The 25,307-nt window shown below is 41.8% G+C and overlaps 1 protein-coding gene across 6 annotated transcripts in view; it reads left to right on the forward strand.

Annotated features, from left to right (window-relative positions):
* UBAP1 (ubiquitin associated protein 1) overlaps positions 1–25,307 on the forward strand; it is a gene marked incomplete at its 5' end in the record, with an annotated part of 46,895 nt that overhangs the window by 20,091 nt on the left and 1,497 nt on the right. For 3 of the 6 annotated variants that reach the window (XM_080671236.1, XM_080671238.1, XM_080671237.1), the window contains 4 exons: positions 12,795–12,919; positions 18,066–19,001; positions 23,633–23,815; positions 24,990–25,091. In XM_080671236.1, the coding sequence (XP_080527362.1) occupies positions 12,795–12,919; positions 18,066–19,001; positions 23,633–23,815; positions 24,990–25,091 (1,346 nt within the window). Of the gene's footprint in view, positions 1–12,715; positions 12,920–18,065; positions 19,002–23,632; positions 23,816–24,989; positions 25,092–25,307 lie in introns of those variants that run through there. The other 3 variants (XM_080671235.1, XM_080671240.1, XM_080671239.1) reach the window with 3 other exon arrangements.

Below are 25,307 nucleotides of genomic sequence, written 5' to 3' on the forward strand. Positions count from 1 at the left end.
GGTTGCCTCCTGTAGGAGTTCTACCGGGAGGGAATTGAACCCCCAATCTTTTTATGTATGAGACTCTGCTTCAAACACCTGAGCTACCCAGCCAGGACTCTGTCTTAGTTTCTTTGTATTTTTTAAAATATATATTTTTTATTGATATAAGAGAGGAAGGGAGAGGGGGAGAGAGAGAGAAACATCAATGATGAGAGAGAATCACTGATAGGCTACTTCCTGCATGCCCCACACCGGGGACGAGCCCACCACCTGGGCATGTACCCCAACCAGGAATCGAATCATGACCTCCTGGTTCACGTATTGATGCTCAATCACTGAGCCACGCTGGCTAGGCTCTGTCTTAGATTTTTTTTTTAAATATATATTTTATTGATTTTTTTACAGAGAGGAAGGGAGAGGGATAGATAGTTAGAAACATTGATGAGAGAGAAACATTGATCAGCTGCCTCCTGCACTCCTCCTACTGGGGATGTGCCCGCAACCAAGGTACATGCCCTTGACCGGAATCGAACCTGGGACCCTTCAGTCCGCAGGCTGACGCTCTATCCACTGAGCCAAACCGGTCAGGACTCTGTCTTAGTTTTTAACAAAAAATTTTAAAAAGTAAAAAAAAAAAGCCCTGGCTGGTGTCGCTCAATATTTAGAGCATCAGCTGTGCGCCAAAGGGTCTCAGGTTTGATTCATGGTCAAGGGCACATGCCTGGGTTGCAGATTTGATCTCCAGCTGCAGTTGCTAACACCCTAACCCTAACTCTAACCCTAACCCCGTAGTCGGCAAACTGCAGCTCGCGAGCCACATGCAGCTCTTTGGCCCCTTGAGTGTGGCTCTTCCACAAAATACCACAGCCTGAGGGAGTCTGTTCTGAAGAAGTGGCATTAGAAGAAGTTTAAGTTTAAAAAATTTGGCTCTCAAAAGAAATTTCAATCGTTGTACTGTTGATATTTGGCTCTGTTGACTAATGAGTTTGCCGACCACTGCCCTAACCCAAACCCTACGAGCATGTGTGGGAGGCAACGTATCAGGCAACCAATTGATGTCTCTCTCTCACATTAATGTTTATCTCTCTCTCTCTGCCTCCCTCCTTCCCTCTCTTTCACTCTCTGTAAAATCAGTGGATCCTTGGGTGAGGATTAACAACAAAATAAAAAAATAAAATTAAAAAGTTTTTAAATAAGGAAAAGTTTATAGAATTAAGGATATATAAATAAAATATTTTTGTGCTGCTGTACAATGTGTTTTAAGCTAAGTGTTATTACAAGAGAGTTGAAAAATTAAAAAATTTACAGAGTTTATAAAGTTAAGTTACAGTAAAACTAAGGTTAATTTATTATTGAAGAAATAAAAATTTTGAAATGAACTGTACAGTGTCTACACATTCTACAGAAATATCCTAGGCCTTTACATTCCCTCACCACTCATATCACTGACTTAGAACAGTTTTCAGTCCTGCAAGCTTCATTCATGGTTAGTGCCCTACACAGGTGTATCATTTTCTATCTTTTATACCATATTTTTATTGTACTTTTTCTACATTTAGATAAACAAATACCATTGTGCTATAGCTGCCTACAGTATTCAGTGCATTAACATGCTATACATATAGGTTTGTAGTCTAGGAGCGATAAGGCTATACCATCCTAATATATAAAAACCCAGGGTCCGTAACGACTGACCAAAGGCTCGACTGAGCCACGGCAACCCAGCACCGACTGCCTAGGGGGCTTGCAGATCAGGCCCGAAGAGAGAGGCAGGGTCTGATCCACAGCCTCCATGGCAGCTGTTGATCAGCTGTTACCTCTCTCTTTCTCTCCAGGTTTTACCAGCAGCCGCGCCTCTGTTTCTCTCTGGACCTCTGCGGGGGCTGCTCATCAGCCCCGCCTCTCTGATCAGGCCCAGAGATAAGCCCAGAGACACTGACTGGCATAGAAACCAACCAATCAGAACCAAATTGGCTGGCAGGGGAGGGCAGTTGGGGGTGAGATCAGGCCAGCAGGGGAGGGCAGTTAGGGGCAATCAGGCTGGCAGGGGAGAGCAGTTGGGGGTGAGATCAGGCCGGCAGGGGAGGGCAGTTAGAGGCAGGCAGGCAGAGGGGTTAGGGGCGATCAGGCAGGCAGGCAGGCAGGTGAGTGGTTAGGAGCCAGCAGTCCCAGATTGTGAGAGTGATGTCCGACTGCCAGTTTAGGCCCGTTGTGGGATCGGGCCTAAACCAGCAGTTGGACATCCCCCAAGGGGTCCCGGATTGGAGAGGGTGCAGGCTGGGCTGAGGGACCCCCCCCCTCTATGCATGAATTTTGTGCACTGGGCCACTAGTATAGTCTATATGTGTAGTGGGCTGTAGTATCTAGGTTTGTATGAGTGTACTTTATGATGTTTGTACAGTGATGAAACCACCTTCCAATGTGTCAGAATGTATCTCTGTTGTTAAGTGACCTGTGATTATATTTAAATTATGAGAGGCAGATCTGAAGTTGCCACTGCATCCCTTTTTTAGGAGAAAAGAGAGGGACAGAGAGCAAATGCCCTGTGAGAGGAAATAGCAAAAATTAAAAATTTAAATTTAGAGTCTTATTTTAAAAAGAAAAGCTTTCTATCTTTAACCTTAGGGAACTCCTTTTTTGATTGGAGTGAAAATAAGCTGGACCTCAGGTTATGTGTTTCCGTTAAACCATTTAGAGAGACTATAATCTGAGGTTGTCTAATCAATAAAGGCTTTTTTAGAACTTCCTCTATCTCTTACATTCCTAACCAGAGTTTTATTGTTGAATGAAACATTCTACCTGAGTAAAATTTGCGAAAAGATTTTTCTCTTTCTCTCTTTGGCTTCTTCTGGTTTAATATGCTGAGCTCCAACTTGAGTTTCAGTGACTTTGGTTGGGTTTTTAGATTAAGAATCTTATTTTTAGGTATCATGTAATTTAAGAAATAGAAATTAAAGGTAATAGTTGGAGAATAATTGGCAATCTTGTAGATATCTGAGTGCAGGAAATCAAGTTCAGCCTGGTCTTATAAGGCTGAAATTAGAAAACCAGAAAACTATTTTCTCTATCTCTTAGAAAGCTAAATAGATTTTCCTCACTGTTTTCTTTGTGAGTGTGATCCATTTTAATTCTTCTATTACATAGACTTGCTTTCTTGGCCTACTTGTGTAGAATGCACCAGATCAAAAATGGGCACCCCAGTTATGTTGTGTCTTGCTACTTGATCTTTTCAGCGTTAGTGGCTAGCATCATATAGCTAGATTTGTATCTTTTGGTCAAGAGAGTATCTGATAAAAATTTAGAGTATCCCCCTAAATTAGATATTCTCTGACTGGTCCAGTGGTGTGTGTGTGTGTGTGTGTGTGTGTGTGTGTGTGTGTGTGTGTGTTAAGTCTTCTAGGGCATTTGGGGTGTGGACAAGGAGATAACTGCTCTCATGAAAATGCTTTTTTTTCTATTTACATATTTGGGCTGATCAGCTCTTGTGCTGCGCTGTCTTATGACTCATATTTCATTTACCTTTTTTCCAATCAAGGTTGAACTTCTTCCACTGTCATTAATAGCACAATGAGAGATATAAACAGTTACTTTTCAAAGACCTTTAAAAATATTGTCCTTATGTACATTACAAACCCTTGGCTTAGTTTAAATCAGGCCTTTCTTGGATTCTAGTGCTTTAAAATATCAATCCTCTTTAACTTTTTGTTTTGCTAATCCTCATCTGAGGATATTTTTCCATTGATTTTTAGAGAGAGTGGAAGGGAGGAGGAGAGACAGAGAGAGAAGCATCAACGTGAGAGAGACACATTGATTGGTTGCCTCCTGCACGTGCCCCAATGGGGGCGGGGATCCAGGATTGATTCGGGTCAACCCAGGTATTTCCTGTTGACCCGAGTCAACTCCCACCCTTCAGTGTGAGGGCAGACACTCTACCCACTGAGCCAAACCAGCTAGGGCAATCCTCTTTAATTTTTAGCTCATTAACTATTTGTTTCATCTGAAAAAAAAAGTTATTTTCCAGAAGTGACTTAAGAGATTCTAAAAAATATTTCAACAAAGTACTTTTTTAATATCTGAAAAAAGTATCTTGAGATTCTAATTCAGGAATACATGTCTATAACTAATTGGACTTAATAAAAATAAATTTCCTCCTTTGAAAGGCCAAGCTGTCCAATTTATGACCATTTAGCTAACCTCTAAAGAGGTGCATTTTGCTTTTGGTTTAATTTCTGCTAAGATATTGAAATACTTTTTCTGATTAGTAATAAAAAAAAGGTATTTTATGTTATAGAAAAAGGTTTTAAATGCTCATCTGTTAATGCTTTATAGTGTTAATGTAGAGAAGTTGACCATCATTTAATTGTTCTCCTGTATGTCATATGCTGCCACCCTTTTTTCAAGATTTTCTCTTTATTTTTTGTTTTCAATATTTTGACTATTATGTACCTTGGTGTGATTTCTATGTATTTATTTTGCTTAGAGTTAGCTAAACTTCTGGGATCTGTGGGTTGATTTTTTTTTTTAATCACTTTTGGAAAAATTGCAGCCATTATCTCTTACCCCATTTCTTCTGCCCCATTATATTTTTCTTAACCTTTTGAAACTAATTACATATGCATTAGGTTGTTTGATAATGTTCCAGAGATCTCTTAAGGTTCTGTTTCATTTTTTTTTCCTTTTTGTGTTTCTATTCAGTTAACTACTTCTTTTCTTTTAATCCTCACCCAGTGATATGTTTTTATTGCTTTTTAGAGAGAGAGGAAGGGAAAAGGAGAGAAAGAGAAAAACACTGATTGGTTGCCTTCCGAACATGCCCCTACCTAGGGATCGAACCTGCAACCTAGGTATGTGTCCTGACTAGGGAACGTGCCCCTACTAGACAATAGAACCCACAACCTTTTGGTGTATGGGACAGCACTCCAATCAGCTGAACTACCTGGCCAGGCACCATTCAGTTAAAAAAAAAATTTATTTATTTTTAACCTAAGTTCTCTGATTCTTTCCTCTGCTGAGTATTATCATCTGATTAGTGAATAGCCTGGCTTATGAACTATCAAAATTTTCTTCTCTGATACTGCATTTTTTTATTTCTAGCATTTCCAGTTGTCTCTTTATATTTCCATCTCTGTTGAAATTCCCCTTCTCACACATGTTTACCTTTTCTATTAGATCCTTTAACATGTTTGTTAGAGTTATTTTAAAACTCTAATAATTCCATTTTCTTAGCCATCCCTGGATTTGAGTCTGATGACTGGTTATTTTCTTAATGGATCATGTTTTCTTGCTTGTGTGTCTTATTTTTTACCTAATAGTATATATTAAAAAGTTCATTTTGCAGATTATCTGGCTTGTTTTTGTTGTTAGGGTATAAGTAACTTTTCCTTCCTACTTCACATTCTTTAGCAGATCTCTATGTAATGGTGTGTGTGTGTGTGTGTGTGTGTGTGTGTGAGAGAGAGAGAGAGAGAGAGAGAGAGAGACTCTATCTATCTATCTATCTATCAGATTTTGCAAGTGTTACCTGATTTAGCCTTTAAGGTAGTGATACCCAATCATGAAATTGCAATTTTCCACATAATTTTTTAAAAATATATATTTTATTGATTTTTACAGAGAGGAAGGGAGAGGAATAGAGAATTAGAAACATTGATCAGCTGCCTCCTGCACACCCTCTACTGGGGATGTGCCCGCACCAAGGTATATGCCCTTGACCGGAATCGAACCTGGGACCCTTGAGTCCGCAGGCTGACGCTCTATCCACTGAGCCAAACTGGTTAGGGCTAATTTTAAGTTTGATCTGTTCTTTTTCAAAACCTGTTTGGATGAATTTGAATTAACAGTAAAATCAGAATTAAGCATAATCCATTTGCTTCCTTCTGTTAGGAATTTCTCTTCCACATGGAATTGTAGCCTTTTTTTTTTTTTTTTTTTTTTAGGAAAACAAATAGGTCATAAGATCCTAAGCATATTAGCAATTTAGAAAGAAATAGAACAGAATGAAGTCTTCCCAGAATTTATGATGAGTCATTACACATGCAGCCCAGTCTCTTCCACCATGATATAATGCAAAGTGATGTGAAGAACCTGACTTCAAGGACTGCCATAGCCCCAGTTATCAGAGATACACTTTCTTTTTCTAAATTGAACATAGGAAAATGGGCTCAGACGTTTTAGATTTTCAGTAATAAAGACTGAAACTAAAGGTGTTTGGGGTGGGCCAGGAAATTGTTAGCCACAATGCTTAATTCTCTAGTCCATATAGGTTGAGTTTTTATTGAATCTATTTAAAAACGAAAATGTATTGAGAAAAAAAGAGAAATTGATGTGTTTAAATAGATATTCTGATATATTGAAAAAAAAAAAGAATAGTTCCTAAGGCATGGTTATATTTGGAAAATATATTCTTTGTAATGCTCACAGAATTGTGATTATTCAAAATGTCCATTCAAAAGGTTGCTTTTTTTGTTGCCATCTCTTTAAATGCCTTTTTATTCTTTATTTCTATCCCCTCCTCCCAATAATCACACAATGTTCAATCCCAGTTAACAAAGTTTAAAGGACTAAGGAAAGGTTAGGGGATGTGCTAAATCACCATGGCATTGACTTTGTTAGTGAAATGAAACTGATTTTTATTTTATTTATTTACTTTTTAAGACATTTTTATTGATTTCAGAGAGAGAGAGATAATCATTGATTGTCTGCCTCCTCCACGCCTCACACTGGGTATCCCCACACTGGGTATCAAGCCTGCAACCTGGCCATGTGCCTTGAGCAGGAATCCTCCTCCTCCTCTTATATAATAAAGAGGGAACATGCTAACTGACCATCCCTCCATCACAAAGATGGCTGCGCCCACAGCTGAGGCCAAGTTCCCATAAAGATCCTTAACAAGCAATCAGCAGGGACCTGAGGCTATGCCCTTCCCGCCCCCGTGGGGCTTGACAGTGGACCTCAGGCTGTGCCCCCCGCCCTGGCGTCAGGCTGGGGGACCTCAGGCCGCACCCCCCGCCCCAGTGCCAGGCCAGGGGACCTGAGGCCACATCCCCCACCTGGCAGGGCTTGATGGGGGACCTCAAGGTGCTCTTCCTGTCCTGTTGCTGGGCTAGGGGACCTCAGGCTGTTCCCTCTGGCCCCAGCGCCAGGCCGGGGGACCTCAGTCCGTGCCCTCCACCCCGGCACCAGGCCAGGGGACCTCAGACCGCACCCCCTTGCCCCAGCACTGAGCCAGGGGACCTGAGGCTGTGCCCCCCTGCCTGGCTGGGCTTGACAGGGGACCTCAGGCCATTCCCCCCACCCAGCAGGGCTTGATGGGGGACCTCAAGGTGCACCCCCAGTGCTGGGTTGGGGGAACTCAGGCTGCGCCCCCGCCCATCGGGGCTTGACGGGGGACCTCAGGCCATGCCCCCCACCCAGTGGGGCTTGACAGGGGATCTCAGGCCATGTCCCCCACCTGGCGGGGCTTGATGGTTGACCTCAAGGCACGCCCCCTGCCCCGGTCTGGGCTGGGGGAACCTCAGGCCACGCCCTCCTGTCCTGGCACTGGGCCAGGGGACCTGAGGCTATGCCCCCTGCCTGGCAGGGCTTGACAAGGGTGGGACTGGCTGGGTTTGGATCTAGCCCAATGGGGGTGGGGGGTGGCCGGGTCTGAGTCTCATGCGATTTTGAGGTGCAGGTGGGTGGGCGGGGACTTGACTCTGGGTCCCGTGGTGTGCCCCAGACTCTGACAGGAGGAAGGTTTTCATATACATTTTACTAATTTTCTTTCATCTCTGACACTTCTATTATAGAGAAAGGGCAAATAACAATATTAAATTATTTCCTCTAAATCCCCTTTTAATATGCACGAATTTCGTGCACTGGGTCACTAGTCGAACCATAATCTTCTGATTCATAAGTTGATGCTTGAACGCATAGCCATGCTGGCCAGGCTAAAACTACTTTTTAAAGCAGATACCTGTAATTGGTGCTAATTTAGATGTTTAAAGGTGTTCTAGTTGATCTTGTCTGTCCCTAAGCCAGGGCCTAGTTCCATCTATAGAATATTAAGTCATTGGTGTATGTAACACTGTTATAGTTTCCTAATGAAAGGTAGGCAAGGAAACTGAACACCTTTCTTGAGAGATATTCTCAGTCTCAGATATCTTTAGTAATTTTTATAGATAGTCCCCCTCCCCCAGATTTTTCATTACCATATAATAGAATTGTTTAAGAAAATTTTGTTAGGATTAATGTGGATAGATTTTCTTTTCTTTTTTTTCTTTCTTTCTATATTTTATTGATTTTTTACAGAGAGGAAGGGAGAGGGATAGAAAGTTAGAAACATCGATGAGAGAGAAACATCGATCAGCTGCCTCCTGCACACCTCCTACTGGGGATGTGCCCACAACCAAGGTACATGCCCTTGACCGGAATCGAACCTGGGACCCTTCAGTCCACAGGCTGACGCTCTATCCACTGAGCCAAACCGGTTTCGGCTGGATAGATTTTCTTATACTTGTATATTGTATAGGCGTGTGTTACTATGGGTAGGGTTTTTTGTAATATGTATCATATTTTAAACAAAATACTTAATTTTTTTATTGTTAACTTGATTTTATTTTTTCCAGTACTGCTTAGAAAATGCTAATTTCAGCTTTGTTTCCAATTAATCAGGGTACTAGCCAAAGATAGAATATAATTTCAGGAACATTTGAGCACTCATTTTCATGGAAGATAGATAAAAATTGTTTAAAGTTAAAAAGAGCTTTGTTGCCCTGACCGGTTTGGCTCAGTGGATAGAGTGTCGGTTCAATTCTGGTCCAGGGCATGTACCTTGGTTGCAGGCACATCCCAGTGGGAGATGTGCAGGAGGCAGCTGATGGATGTTTTTCTCTCATCGATGTTTCTAACTCTCTATCCCTCTCCCTCCTCTCTGTGAAAAAAAATCAATAAAAAAAAGCTTTGTTTTTAACCTCTATAACATAAAGATTTTATAAGTGGCAGAAGGTTTTAGTTTTGTAACCAGCACTTGGTTTTGTTGGCAAGCTAGGTGATTTTTTTTTTCACCTGTTACATTTTTGTGACTTTGTCCAGAATCTTATAAATGTGCTGTGTCTTGTATGAGTACTCTATTAAAACATTTTCATGACTAGCTTTGCTATTTTAGGTAAATAATTTTGAATTTTAATATTAATTGAAAGTGAGTTAGTGTGGGATTGAGAGTTAAATATGAAAGAAGTAGAAGACCATGTCTTTATGTGTTCTTCACTTATTGAGCAAATCTCATCTGCCAGACATTATACTGAACTTGGGGGATGTAGAGATGAGACATTTATCTCTTACTAAGGAACGTTCAAATGATCACTTACAGTCTCTGGGGGAAGTATGACCCCCCCATAGGGGTCGTGGAGAAGACAGCTGATCAATGATTCTTTCTCATCATTTGATAAATATTATCAATGGAAACGAACTATTAACAACACAGAGGTAAGATATGAGGTGGTGTGAATTAGGTATTCTGAGATTGAGAAGGGAGGTGCTCATTCTTAAAGGATTAAAATTTTTTAATCAAGTAAATAAGGGTGGGAATGTGATAGGTATTGCCAGCTGAGAAAACAGCACTTACAAGGGTATGACCAACTTGGAAATTTTCCTAGTGTTAATAATTATGGTTATGCCCCAGAAAAATTGTTAAATTGAATACTTATGGATTTAATTTGCTAGCTGAATGACAGAATGTTTTGATTCCAGCTGTGGGGAGAGGGGGAGCAGGGGTCTTCTTCCTGATGGAGGGTTTCAGGTGTATCAGACCAATACCTACAACAAGATTGGATATGACGACAGGATTACAAATATATCTTGACCTTGCTAAGTCTTTAAATCTATAGGGTTCTTAGAAGGGAAAGAAGTCATCTTCATGGAAGAGGTATATTGTCTTTTATTCTGCCTGTTAGTACTCAAGAAAATACACTAGTGTGAGGCTCAGAAATAAACCTTATTTTAGTAGCTGCTAATATTCCAATCATTGATCGGCTGCCTCCTGCATGCCCCCTATTGGGGGTCATTGATTGGCTGTCTCCTGCACGGCCCCTACTGGCGATGGAGCCCACAACCTGGGCCTATGCCCTTGACCGGAATTGAATCCAGGACCCTTCAGTCCACAGGCCGATGCTGTATCCACTGAGCCAAACTGGCTAGGGCCAAAATTCATTTTATCAAGTATGTTTCATTGTCTGTGATGGTCCACCAGTAACTTAGCCACAAACCTGGTCCAGGAAAGAACCCACTGTCCAGTTTAGAGTGTATAGATCAGGGGTGGGGAACCTTTACTCTGCCAAGGGCCATTTGTATATTTATAACATCATTCATGGGCCATACAAAATTATAAACTTAAATATTAGCCTGCTATATTTGATCAAACATTTCATTAACTAACCCCTAATGCCTTGGCAGGGCCAGACCAAATGATTTCGTGGGTCTTGTACGGCCTGTGGGCCAGACATTCCACACTCCTGGTATAGGTAATGAGAATCATATAAGAGGCACTCTCATTTTGTCTGACTATATAAATCTGTGATGGTCTCCTGGTCTCTCTGTATTATTCAGCTGTGATAGACAGACAACCTTTATTTATTTATTTAAATACTAGAGGCCTAGTGCACAAAATTTGTGCACTGGGGGCAGGGGGAAGTCCCTCAGCTTGGCCTGCGCCCTCTCGAAGTTCGGGAGCCCTCGGGGGATGTCTGACTGACATCCTTAGTGCTGCCGCGGAGGCGGGAGAGGCTCGCCAGCTGTGATCCCGGCTTCATGGGAACGCACTGACCACCAGGGGGAAGCTCCTGCATTAAGCGTCTGCCCCCTGGTGACCAGTGTGTGTCATAGCGACCAGTCGTTCTGCCGTTCAGGCAATTTGCATATTACCCTTTTATATTATAGGATATATATGTATATATTTAAATATATTTTATTGATTTTTTTACAGAGAGGAAGGGAGAAGGATAGAGAGTTAGAAACATCGATGAGAGAGAAACATCGATCAGCTGCCTCCTGCACACCCACCACTGGGGATGTGCCTGCAACCAAGGTACATGCCCTTGACCAGAATCGAACCGGGGAACCTTCAGTCCGCAGGCCGACGCTCTATCCACTGAGCCAAACAGGCCAGAGCTATAGGATATTTTTTTACTTATTTCAGAGAGGAAGGGAGAAGGAAAGATAGAAACATCAATGATGAGAAAGAATAATTGATCGGCTGCCTCTTCCAAGCCCCCTTACTGGGGATCAAGCCCACACCCTGAGCCAGCAACCTGGGGATGAATCCTGACTGGGGATTAAACTGTGACCTCCTGGTTCATAGGTTGATGCTCAACCATTGAGCCACACTGGCCAGGTTGGCAGACAACCTTTAGGGAGTTAAAGATAATCCTAATCTCTGATTCCTGTGGTTTTCATTTTATTTTATTTTTTTGGGGGTAATCCTCACCTGAGGTTATTTTTCCCATTGATTTTTAGAGAGTGGAATGGGGAGGGGGAGAGAGAGAGAAAGGGAGAAACATCTCAGTGAGAGGGATACATCGATTGGTTGACTTCCCCCTGTGCCCCAACTGGGGCCGGGGATCTAACCTACAATCCAGGTATGTGCCCTTGACCAGGAATCGAACCAGTGACCCGTAGGTATATGGGCAGGCACTCTAACTACTGAGCAACATTGCTCAGGGCTTTCCTTTTTTCATAAGTGCTGTGCTTAAAATATTTACACAACTATCCAGAATGTAGCCTTGAAAACAAAAAAACTAGAGTAATTCTTTATAGTAATTAAAAAGTGATTCCTACTGAAGTAGAAAAATCCTAATCTAAGAGTTTCTTTTGTGGAGATTCTATCATCAATTCAACAGTATTTACTAAATGCCCAATATGTGTCAGGCAGTGTTGTAGGTTTTGAGACTAGATTAGTGAGTAAAATCATCTTAAATGCTTGCCTACAAGGAGCTTACATTTCATTGGGCAAAATAGACAATAAGTATAATTATAAAGTGAATTATATAGTATGTTAGAAGGGAGTAAGTGCTATGGGGAAAAGATAGATGGTAACATGGGAGTATTGTGGTAAGGGTGTGGTAATAATTTTATTTTATTTTTTTAAAATATATTTTATTGATATTTTACAGAGAGGAAGGGAGAGGGATAGAGAGCTAGAAACATCGATGAGAGAAACATCGATCAGCTGCCTCCTGCACACCTCCCACTGGGGATGTGCCCGCAACCAAGGTACATGCCCTTGACCGAAATCGAACCCGGGACCCTTCAGTCCGCAGGCCAACGCTCTATCCACTGAGCCAAACCGGTTTTCGGCAATGTGGTAGTAATTTTAAATAGGGTGGTCAGGGTAAACCTCACTGAGAGAGTAATATTTGAGCAAATACTTTAAAGGGATAATGGAATAAGTCACATGAATATCTGAGGGAAGAACATCCCAGATATAGCAGCCAGTGCAGAATTTGTGACTTGCATTTGAACCAGTTGTGACTGTGACTTAGTGAGTGTGAGCTAGGAGGCGACTATTAGGAATTGAAGGGAGAGAGGTTGTGAGCATTGAGGAGACCTTTTAGTCCTCTAGTACTTTGGCTTTTACACTATGTATAATTGAAAATAAACCCTAATAAGATCAAGTAGGATTTTTCTTTAGAGATCTGGGGTCAGGAGAGAAGGTAAGCAGTCAGAGAAGGAACTTCTAGTCTTAGGATAGCATATATTAATGTTATATCCTAGACATAAGTTTATAGCAAAACAAATAAGATTTTTGCTGATATTTTCTACTTTATTTTTGATTGTAGGGACTTTCAGTTACCTTGATGATGTCCCATTTAAGATAGGAGACAAATTCAAAACACCAGCTAAAGTTGGTCTACCTATTGGCTTCTCCCTGCCTGATTGTTTGCAGGTTGTCAGAGAAGTACAGGTAAGTGGTGATATTTAGTTAAAGTTTAGTGCATTTAAAAATTTCATGAGTAAGAATTTGATGTATAGTGAAATAGAAAAAAAACCCATTCTCATATCTCTTATTTGTATTTTTTATAGCTTGTTATTGCTTGGCTTACATTGTGTGTGTCATATACACACACACACACACACACACACACACACACACACACACGTCTATATATCTATTACAGATCTTGTGTAATCTGTTAGATTGTATATTCCTGGAATTCTGTGCCTTGTCTAAAATGAATCCCCATTGCCTATCTTATTTACTTCTTTTCCTTTTCTTTATTAATATCCTCATTATCTCTCTGTCACTCAAGTTAGATAACATTTTTCTCTCTGTTGTGTCTCCCCATTACTGTCTAGTCTATTCATGTTCCCTCTAAACTAGGTTACTAGCAATTTGTTGAACATACTGTGTATATAAAATGCTTTTTCTCATGAGTTGTTATCTCCACTTGGGGTATTTTTCTCTTTCTCACCGTACTAAAAGCTGTTGCTCTTTTAGAATTGTGCTGAAATGCCATCTTCTCAAAAGCTTCTTTCTCAACCCTCTCATCTTTAAAGCTCAGTTATATATAAATGTATATATAGAATTCTTGAAAATAGCAAAGAGACCTATGTTATACGACTTCCTTTCTTCTTTCGGTACACATTTATTGAATGCTTGCCTTTGAGTGGTGCTCTGCTAGGCTGAGGATAGAAAGAAATGCCTTAATCACTGTTCTCAAGGAGCTACAGTTTAGAGAAGGAGTCAAGTGGAAAAACAGTACACTACTCATTCAAACACTTCTTCCTGTGACTTAAGATTTTTTAAAATATACTTTTTTTTTCAAAGTTGTTTTGTTTATGGAGGATTTAATAAGGCATTAGCATGTCGTTCTAAAAAGGATTCTTTGTTGTATCTTTCAGTTTATATGCAGTGAGTAATCATGGTGGGAATATTTCAGTTATGTTTTCAAAAATAACAGCTTTACTAAGATATAATTCACATACCATAAAAATCACCCTTTTAAGGTGTGCAAATAAGTGGTTTTTAGTATATTCAGAGTTGTATAACCATCATTATGATCTAATTTCAGAACATTTTCATCACCCCCAAAAAACCCCAGTGCCCATGAACAGTTACTCCCTATTTTCCCTTGTCCCCCAGCCCCTAGCAAACACTAAATTTACTTTCTGTCTCTATAAATTTGCCTATTCTGGACATATCATATAAATAGAATAATACAATATATAGCCTTTTATAACTGGCTTATTTCACCTAGCATAATGTTTTCAAGGTTTGTCCATGTTGTATGAATGAAATATTAGTACTTCATTTATTTTTATGGCTGAATAACAATCCATTGTATCAATAATACCATATTTTATTCATCAGTTGATATTTTAGTGGGTTCCACTTTTTGACTATTAGGAGTAATGTTGCTATGAACATTTGTATACAGGTTTTTGTGTGGACATAGGCTTTCCGTTTTCTTGGGTATATACCTAGGAGTGGAATTGCTGGGCCATATGGTAACTATAACCTTTTGAGGAATTGCCAGACTGTTTTCCAAAATGGTTGCATTATTTTATAATCACACCCACACTGCATGAGGGTTTTAATTCCTCCATATCCTTGCCAGCTCTTGTTATATTGTCTTTATACACCCTTCTGTAATAGTCTCTTATTGTGGTTTTGATGTACATTTCTCTAATTACTAATGATATTATCTTATATATTTTTGAATACTGAATTGATTGATATTCCTTTTGTGTTTGGAGACTATTAGACCAGAAAAGATATAGATTTCCCTTATAATGTTTTACCTTGTTTTGTTTGCCTGGTGACTTTTATTTGCAACAACAAATATTTGGTAAATACCTCTCTGTGTGCAGGATACTATTAGCAATATGATTATATGGTTAAAAAACACCTCCATCTTTTTTTATAATTCTTTATTGTTTAAATTATTATATATGTCTCCTTTTTCCCCCATTAACCTCACCCCAGCTGTTCCCACCCCGCAGCTCATGCCCTCTCACCCCCTTACTGTCTGTGTCCCTGGGTTATGTTTATATGCATGCATACAAGTCCTTTGGTTGATCTTTTGCCCCACCCCACCCTTGCTTTCCCTCTGAGGTTGGATGGTCTGTTTGATGCTTCTATGTCTCTGGATCTATTTTGTCCATCAGTTTATGTTGTTCATTATATTCCACAAATGAGCGAGATCATGTGATATTTATCTTTCTCCGAATGGCTTATTTCGCTTAGCACAGTGGTCCGCAAACTGCGGCTCGTGAGCCACATGCAGCTCGGTTTGCCGCTCTGTTGACTAATGAGTTTGCCGACCACTGGCTTAGCATAATGGTCCAGGTCCATTCATGCTGTTGCAAATGGTAAGAGATCCTTCTTTTTTACAGCAGTGTAGTATTCCATTGTGTAGATGTACCACAGTTTTTTAATCCACTCATCTGCTGATGGGCACTTAGGCTGTACACCTCCACCTTTTATTCTCATATTATTCACTACTTCATTGACCCATTCAGAAAACTTCTTTTGAATGCTGTGAATTTTCTGTTTATTTGATCAGTGATCACTATATTCATAGCACCCAGTAGTAACAAAAAGGGAAACCTAGGCTCCGAGCTCTATTCCAGTGTGGGCCAGCTGAAATTTTTTTGTTCTGTAATTGCAGATTAGCATTAAATTTTGACTATGTGGTGTCTCCATGGGAATTTGGCTGTGGTATTGGTGCTGGATCCCACCCAATACAGAGAAGAATCAGACCTAGAGCCATAGACGGCTAACTTAAATCTTCCTATAACTTGGCCTTATTTGCTCTTACATGGTAGTATGAACTCCATTTTTCAGCTGAAAATTCATCAAGGGGAGCCAGTGGAAAAAACATACATAACCCTTGTACCCAGGGTCCAGAAAGCTTTCATTGAATGTGGTAGTAGTGGTAGCCACAGCAGTGGGGGTGGCCCTTAGTATAAAGGTTTAGAGTGGATTCTGGTGTCACTCAATCTGTCTTAATCCACTCATCTGCTGATGGGCACTTAGGCAGTACACCTCCACCTTTTATACTCATATTATTCACCACTTCATTGACCCATTCAGAAAACTTGTTTTGAATGCTGGTGTATAGCCTAAGTGCCCATCAGCAGAGAGGTTAATGGGTGTCACTCAATCATGGGCTGGAATTGCTATGTGTCGTCTTGTACAGATAGCTTAAACTCCCCAAGCCTCCATTTCCTCATCTGTAAAATGGGAATAATTAGCTTTTAAAGTTATTGTAAGGATTAAACAAAATAATGCACTTATAATGCTTATTCTGGTTCCTAATATTCCATGATTTTTTTTACTATTTATTATAGTACACTCAAACCACACTCTTATTTTTCACTATTTTTTCCTGCATTTTTTTGTTCCATGTATTCTACATTACTTTAGTAATTAAAAACCAAAAGCTTGGTAAAGGTTTTATTAAAAAGGAAAGACATTTCCAATTATTTTTGGGAATGAAACTTCGGACACTTGTGTTCACAGGCATCAGGAAGTTGGTTACAGCCTCAGTTTTTGGTGGAGGAAACCACTTGCAAAATTGATTTCCTCCACAGTTACAAGCAGCAGTCTTTGCCCAAGTGCTGTTTTCTTACTATGCTGATGGTGATAGAAAGGAAGCACTGTAATCCCCAGGTGTCTTTCTGATGCCCAGCTCAGGGGTGTAAGTGAACTTGATAGGCACATTTCCAGGCTTCTCTTGTGTTGTTTGAAGCTGAAAGGCTTGGAAATGACCAGAGTTTTCTTCTACTCTTTTCTCTTCTTTCCCCTTCTTTCACTCTTAATGTGTCTCCAACCTTGAACATGCACACAAGACATTGATTGGCTTTGGTGCTTTAGGGTGAGCATTGAAGGTTTTTTTCTCCTATTCCTGGGTGGATTTAGTTTCATATAATAGTGTATTTTTGCAGGTGTGCAAATGAAATTTTTGTAAATTGAGCTGTATACTTTAAGGTATTGTTAAGGATCCATTAAGTAAATTCTTATGCAATTTGCTCTGTAAAATCTTAATTTGAATATGTCTAGATTTAATAAGCAGTTTTCTTGCACTTAGAGTATAATCTGTTCATTATAAGTTGATTGTGGTTTAAGAAGCATAGAGTATTTAGTTAGATTGCTTGGGTTCAAATCCAGGCTCTACCTCTTAACAGCTTTATTATCTTGGGCAGTGGTACCTACTTTAAAGGGTTGTTGAGAAAATCTAGAGTTATTACATAAACTCTGCTTCAAATCATGCATGGTACCTTGTAAGTGCTTCTTAAATGTTAGGGATTATTACTATCCAGCACATGATCTATTAGGACATTTGTGCTAGATAATAGAGACCTTAAGGCTTAAAGCCAATAAGAGGCATGTGATATTGTTGGGGAAGTGTTTAAAGCAAGGGTGAGATCATCTGGCCCACAGGCCATATAAGGCCTGCGAAATCATTTGGTTGGTCTGGCCTTGCCAAGGCATTAATTAAATGTTTGACCAAATATAGCAGGCTAATTTTCAAGTTGATAATTTTGTATGGTCCGCGAATGATGTTACAAATATACAAATGGCCCTGGGCAGAAAAAAGGTTCCCCACCTCTGGTTTAGAGAAAGATCAAAGCTATTGTGGTCACATGTGCTCTGCATCAAATGATAGAGACAGATCTTTGTAAGACTTCAGAGGAAGGAATAGGTCATCAGCAAAGCATCATAGAGGAGGTTGGCTGAGCTTTGAGCCACCAATGAAGAAATCTAGGAAGGGACATGGCCTGAGGGGAGAGAATCGAGGGCATGTCACTGATGCATAGGCTCAAGGTGGTGGGAGCTCTTTTTAATTAATTTCTAGAAGTAATCTGGGAGCATACTTTGATTAAATCCTATAAGATTAGGAAGCCTTAGTCTTCTTGAGTGTAGATCAGTGGTCGGCAAACTCATTAGTCAACAGAGCGGCAAACCGCGGCTCGCGGGCTGCATGTGGCTCGCAAGCCGCAGTTTGCCGACCACTGGTGTAGATCATCCAGTACACCTGAAATGCTGCATTGGGGAGGGGCAGCCACTTAGGTTCACATCTTCTTTCTCTGATATGTCTTTGCAGTATGACTTCTCCTTGGAAAAGAAAACCATTGAGTGGGCTGAAGATATTAAGAAAATCCAAGAAGCCCAGCGGGAAGCAGAACGGAAGGCTGAGGAAGCAGAAGCTAAAGTGAATTCCAAGAGTGGCCCAGAGGGCGATAACAAAATGAGCTTCTCCAAGACTCACAGTACCACCACAATGCCACCTCCTATTAACCCCATCCTTGCCACCTTACAGCACAACAGCATCCTCACCCCGACTCGGGTCAGCAGCAGTACCATGAAACAGAAAGTTCTCAGCCCACCCCACACAAAGGCAGATTTCAATCCTGCTGACTTTGAGTGTGAAGAAGACCCATTTGATAATCTTGAGTTAAAAACTATTGATGAGAAGGAAGAACTGAGAAACATTCTGGTAGGAACCACTGGACCCATTATGGCTCAGTTATTGGACAGTAACTTGCCTAGAGGCAGCTCTGGGTCTGTGTTACAGGATGAAGAAGTCCTGGCATCCTTGGAGCGGGCAACACTAGATTTCAAGCCTCTTCATAAACCCAATGGCTTTATAACCTTACCACAGTTGGGCAACTGTGAAAAGATGTCGCTGTCTTCCAAAGTATCCCTCCCCCCCATTCCTGCAGTAAGCAATATCAAATCCCTGTCCTTCCCCAAACTTGACTCTGATGACAGCAATCAGAAGACAGCCAAGCTGGCAAGCACTTTCCATAGCACATCCTGCCTCCGCAATGGCACGTTCCAGAATTCCCCAAAGCCTTCCACCCAAAGCAGTGCCAGTGAGCTCAGTGGGCATCAGAGTCTTGGGCTTTCAACTTTGAACTTGGACAGTGGCACAGAAGTGCCAGCCCTGACCCCTTCTGATATGATATCCCAGATGCCTTCCCTCTCTGTCTTGTCTGTGTGCACAGAAGAATCGTCACCTCCAAATACAGGTTCCACGGTAAGCCTTTTAAACCCCCCTAAGTTAAAGCTCCAAAGAGTTTTAAATTCTACTTAGCAGTTGCCATCCTCACATTCTTCTTTTCAAGGTGTAGGGCAAGATGGGCAGGGCAAATTGACCTTGCTTATACTATAAGTATATGTAGTTTTGTTTTTTTCCTGAGGACAAGGATTATTAGCTCTCCATCTACCCTGGTTGATGTTGGCTTGTTCCTGCCTGCATATTTTGGTGTTTTCCTGCCTAATCAATTTCTTTTCTGTGCTGCATATCTTGCGTTTGCATTTTTTTAAAGGCTTTCTTTTTTTGTACCCTTTAACTGTTTCCTATTGCCTTCTTTGTTTTTTGTTAAGATTGCTTGGTACTCTTCATTATATCTTCTCCCTACCTCATTCTGCCTTGAAATTTGTGTGTGACCTTCAAACTGGGTGGTGCTTTAGTACCTGGGAGATAATTTGTATTGGAAGTCCAAGAAAAACAGAAATTTGTCACTTTAAACCCATTGGTTTTAATGGTGCAATTCCTTTTTTTCTCTCTCTGCTAAGAATTTTGCAGTTTTCTCCAAAGGGAGGGAGAGGGGAAGGTGGGAATTTCGATTTAATGTTGAAGTATGGGTTAATAAAAGAGGTGCATCTTTTATCATCTTTTAGAAAATCTGGTTTTGTCACACACAAAAAGGTTGCATGTGCGGTGAGCTTGCTTTGTCACAGAGTGTATGCTTAGCTCTTGATGTGGTTGTTTCGGCAACACAGAATACATTGTTGCATTCTAGGATAGAAACCATGGAAGTCCAAGAACCTTCTGCTGTACCAGTCCACAGATTCTTAAAATGATAGCCTATCAAAGACAGTATTTAGAGCCAGAAAGGAGCCTGATTGTATTATTGGGATATCTCTCAGACACCATAAGAAGCCTGCTATTAGTTGGTCAAAGGATGAGCCTTGGCCTGCACAGTGAGAGTAAGGTCCCAGCAATAGCATTCTTGGTAAATTATTGTCTCTGTCACTGCTGCTTGTAAATTTCCATGGGCCCTAACTGGTTTGGCTTAGTAGATAGAGTGTCAGCCCTTGGACTGAAGGGTCCTGGGTTCAATTCTGGTCAAGGGCACATATCCTCGGTTGCAGAGGCTACCAGTTCTCTCTCTCTCTCATATTGATGCTTCTCTCTCTCTCTCCCACTCCCTTTCACTATCTCTAAAAATCAATGGAAAAATATCCTCCGGTGAGGATTCACACAAAAAGAAAAACAACACTAAGTACTCTGGTGCTATCTTCTAGGAATGGGCTTTCGTCCTAATTCCTCCTGGTTCATTATTGGGGTATGGTCAGCAGGGTACTCCTTCATGATATACTGTGTGTGTGTGTGTGTGTGTGTGTGTGTGTGTGTGTGTGTGTGTGTAATTTAAAGAGAAATCAGTTCCTCAGAGGGAGACTTTAGGGGGCACTCTGTTGGCTCCCCAGGACAGTATTTCTTTCAAAAAATTTTTAAAATTTTTTATTGATTTCAGAGAGGAAAGGAGAGGGAGAGAGATAGAAACATCAATGATGAGAGAATCATTGATCGGCTGCCTCCTGCACACCCCCTACTGGGGATTGAATCTGCAACCTGGGCATGTGCCCTTGACCGGAATTGAACCCGGGACCTTTCAGTCTGCAGGCTGACACTCTATCCACTGAGTCAAACTGTCTAGGGCAGTGGTCGGCAAACTCATTAGTCAACAGAGTGGCAAACCGCGGCTCGCAAGCCGAGCCGTAGTTTGCCGACCACTGGTCTAGGGCAATATACTGTATATTTTAGAAATTAAATGCACTCTGGGAAATATTAGGGTTCCTCAGCTATCTCCCCACGCTGACTCCCCTTAAAGTTATAGCAACCATTTAGATGAACTAATGACAGCTCTTTTCTCAAACCAGAACACTCATCATTCTTTGACCCACCTGATTGTAAAGTTTCTTTTGGATCCATTCATTTTAGGGTGGGAGGGTGGGAGGGGCACTGTTTCTTGCTGGCCTAAGGACTTGCTGCCTTCAAGGGCCCATAGAAACAGAACTGTTCTCTAAGGAAGTCATGATCCTTACCCTCAGGGAGCAAAGCTTAGTTTCCATCCTGGCCCTCTCTCTTAGTATGAGTGTTTGAAACCCACAGTGAGAACCTTTCTCTGTGAGAGAAGCTCTTTTCTCTAAGATAGTGACTTGAGGCCAGAGGGAAGTGATGGTGTGGTCAACAGGGCTGTACACACACTTCACTTAGGAACTCCCAGGGAAGTATTCCTGGAATTTGGTTCTTGTTGGCTATTTTAGGCCCAATGTTTGGGTCTTAGTTTTCAGATTTTGACTTCATGTTTTAGTGTTTATATAAACTAATCTTAATAGTTGAGAAATCCATGGGGTCATCTTGAGAGAACAGTCTTATAATGTTCCTTTATTCTGAGTCCAGTATAAAACTGCCAGTGTCTCTTCCCACTATGCTTGCTTGTAGTTAAACTTCACTATAGGTTGAAAGTTAATTGGCTTTGAGGAGAGCTCTGCAAAATGTCAACATGTGAAGGTCTTTGTGGCTGCTGTAATTTCTCCAGAGAATTGTGCTTGAGGGCTAAGGAAGCTTGGGTAAGGCTTCTATAGACTTTTACTTAATCCCTGTTTTGGTTCTTGTCTCTTTCTGCTGTATGCTATGCCTGGTATCTTAACCTCCTTTTTGTTTTTGGTTCTCATTTTCTAGAGACTAAACCTTCTGCCTCCTGTGGAGGGTGAAGATGGTTGGGAATGGTATTTATTGCCTGAGGTTTTTTTTTTTTTTTTTTTTAAATATATTTTATTGATTTTTTACAGAGAGGAAGAGAGAGGGATAGAGAGCTAGAAACATCGATGAGAGAGAAACACCGATCAGCTGCCTCCTGCACACCCCCTACTGGGGACGTGCCCACAACCAAGGTACATGCCCTTGACCGGAATCGAACCTGGGACCCTTCAGTCCGCAGGCCGACGCTCTATCCACTGAGCCAAACCGGTTTCGGCTGCCTGAGGTTTTTACTGCTCTGAGCACTCATTTTGTGCTTTTGCTTTATCCCATCAGTACCTCTTGCTTCCAAATACTGAACCCCTCTCCTGTCTCTCGCTTGTAATTTCATTGCTTCTGTCAGTTACCTTGCCTCAGCTTCAGATTTTCCCCTGCTGTTCCGTTTCTTTGACCTTAAAGGTGTCTTAACCTTTTTTCATTGTTTTATTATTATTATTTTAGTAGGCTTTGGGGAGGATCAGTGTTAGTTTGCTGTGTTAAAATGAAATTCCCCCTTTGAAATGCTAATAGACCTCCATTTTTCAACTGACGATCAGACCCTGTGTCAAGCCCATATAGCTAGGCCCCCAGGATTCAGAAATGCCTGGTAACTAACCTCTAGGAGCTCACATTAATATACTTTGATGTGAAAAGTACTGTGCCACCAGTGTGACCAAAATGCTATTTGGCTGTTGGTATTCTTGTGCCCAGGCAGAGTCTGACTCTGGAGAGAGAATCTTGGGGCCTGCAAAGTGGCCAGATTAGTGTGATCCAGTCCCCATGATCTGTGTATTGACTCCTGTAATCTAATGACTGAGCCCTGTGCCTGTGGGTTAAATGCTTGAGTGGAAACAATGGATTTTGAGGCCTGTAATCTTGGCTTTTCCCAGCTGACTTTGAGGAGAGCATCTGGTTTTAGCTCTATAATTTTGAACTTGATTGTAGGACAGCAGACTCCCTGTCTCCTAACCCCATGCCCACATAAAAAATAAAAATTTGTTGAAACATTTTTCCTGGTTCTTGGGAGCTGGGCCAAACTGCAGAACAGCTAGTGACCTTGTTCCCATGGTAGTTTGGTCCTTTGGCCTTCATGCCTTGGGCCTGAGTCATTATCAGAAGTGATGGGAGGAGTTAATTATGGGATTCTGTCCAACAACCAAGACTGGGGTAAGATTGGGTGGCAGGGAGCAGGCTGCCTATAGCCAGTGCATTCCACGTTCCGTCCTTGAGGCAGTCTGGTGTGGCTAATATTCCTTCAGCCCTGGCTCTGTAAGGACAGCAGCTGTAGCAGGGAATTGAAGCACAGTGTGGGGCAAAGATGGAGTACCCTCAAAGCTCTGGGTCCCTGAGTTGGCCATGTGTGGGCAGCCCAGTGATAGGAATGAGGATAGAGACCTCGTTGGAAGAGGCAGCTCCAGACTTTGGGGTGTTTGAGGTGCACGATCCCTTCACAGCCTAAGAAAGGGATAATGGAACTCTGGAAAGAAATCATAGCAGCCAGCTTGGGCTTCAGTCCTGTGGGCAGTCTCAGAACTTCAAGCCTGGAGGATTTGGGCATGGAAGGGCATGTGGCTCTTGTGGTGCTTTCTCATTCTGCAAGGTGGGCTGAGGTAGAGGACAGCTACACTTGTAGAGATGTCTTCCCAGCTTCTCTCTCCTTAGCTGGAGCTCCCCTATCCCTCTTCATTCTTCTTCAGGATTTCTGGCCAGCAACCTGGCCCTTTCTCCCAGGTAGACTGCTTCGACTAGGGCTTTGATTCGTGTCAAAAATGGCAAACACCTAAACTGGGTCATTTCAACACCATGTCTTCTGGGGTCCACATCTTCTTGCCTTGATCCTCTTGTTTCTCCACCTCTAGGCCACACCTCCTAATTTCTCAATGTCACAAGTGCCCAACACTCCCAGCTGTCCCCAGGCTTATTCTGAACTGCAGATGCTGTCCCCCAATGAGCGGCAGTGTGTGGAGACAGTGGTCAACATGGGCTACTCCTATGAGTGTGTCCTGAGAGCCATGAAGAAAAAAGGAGAGAATATTGAGCAGGTGAGCATTTGGTTGGTGGGGAGGTGCGTGATCAGCCAGAGAGAGGTTCCAGTCCTCTGGAGCTGAAGTAGTATCCTGCCTCTATCCTGGAGCCCCTCAGACTTACAGCACCAATGTCTGTTCCTGTGAGTTTGGGGGACTCAGGCACTTTCTTGGGGGAAACCAGCAGCAGTGTTTCTGCTTTGGGGCTGCTCTGGAACCTAGACTAAAGGAAAGCCTTGGGAGTATTGGAGATGTTGGACTGTTAACCAACTACTCTCCCACTTCTGCCCTTCCTGAGAGCATATCCTAGGGTTGAGGTATGGTCAGATTTCTTCCAGAAATTTTTATCCTGTCATAGCTGCCCAGGGAGTTCCAAAATAGGGTACCAGAGTCTTAAACCTTAGATGCATTTTCTGACTTGAGCCATTTCTTTTTAAAAATAATTATTGAAATGATTACTATATGCCCCCTCTTTTTCCCCCATTGACCCCCCCTCCAGTCCGCCCCAGGCCCTCACCACCCCATTTTCTGTGTGCAGGGGCCATGAATATATGGATACAACACCCCCGCCTTCTCCCTGAGATTCCACACTGTGTTCCACACTTCCATGTCTCTGGATCCATTCCGTTCATCAGTTTATTTTGTTACTTAGATTCCACATATGATGACTTGAGCTATTTCTTAGAGCCGTGGTCGGCAAACTGCGGCTCGCGAGCCACATGCGGCGCTTTGGCCCCTTGAGTGTGGCTCTTCCACAAAATACCACGGCCTGGGCGAGTCTATTTTGAAGAAGTGGCATTAGAAGAAGTTTAAAAAATTTGGCTCTTAAAAGAAATTTCAATCGTTGTACTGTTGATATTTGGCTCTGTTGACTAATGAGTTTGCCAACCACTGTCTTAGAAGAATACCTGCCCAGGCTGTGGAGTTAATGTTCTAGGAGATATGAGTCAGCTATGACAGGAACTCCTTTGAAAAATGGCTACTCATGTTTAGAAGGGTGTGCCTGTCTGTTCAGCAGATAGTCACTGAGGTCCTGTTGTGTTGGATACAGTTCAAGGCACAAAATCAAGTCCTGTCCAGGATCTAATAGCCAGTTTTGGGAGCAGATGTCACACTTGCTGGCTTGTGTAAGACTCTTGGGAAACAGATAGGAGTGGCAGTAGGTGCTTAGACCTCTTGTTTTTTTCCTTAGATTCTCGACTATCTCTTTGTACATGGACAGCTCTGTGAGAAGGGCTTCGACCCTCTTTTAGTGGAAGAGGCTCTGGAAATGCATCAGTGTTCAGAGGAAAAGGTAGGAACCTTCATGCCCTCTGGAAAGAAGAAACAATGTAATCTGGGGTTCCCCCCAACCCACAATACCCTTTCCCTACCAGTGACTGCAAGCAGAGACAGTTGAAGCACAGAATTTCCGAAATGTCCAGATACGTTGGGTGTGTTTGGCTCAGGTGAAACGTTGGGTTGAAGACGATATCTGGAATTCCAGAGAAGGGAAGGGGAAAATGATCTA

This window comes from Plecotus auritus, assembly GCF_963455305.1.
Source record: "Plecotus auritus genome assembly, chromosome: 5".
Lineage (NCBI taxonomy): Eukaryota > Metazoa > Chordata > Mammalia > Chiroptera > Vespertilionidae > Plecotus > Plecotus auritus.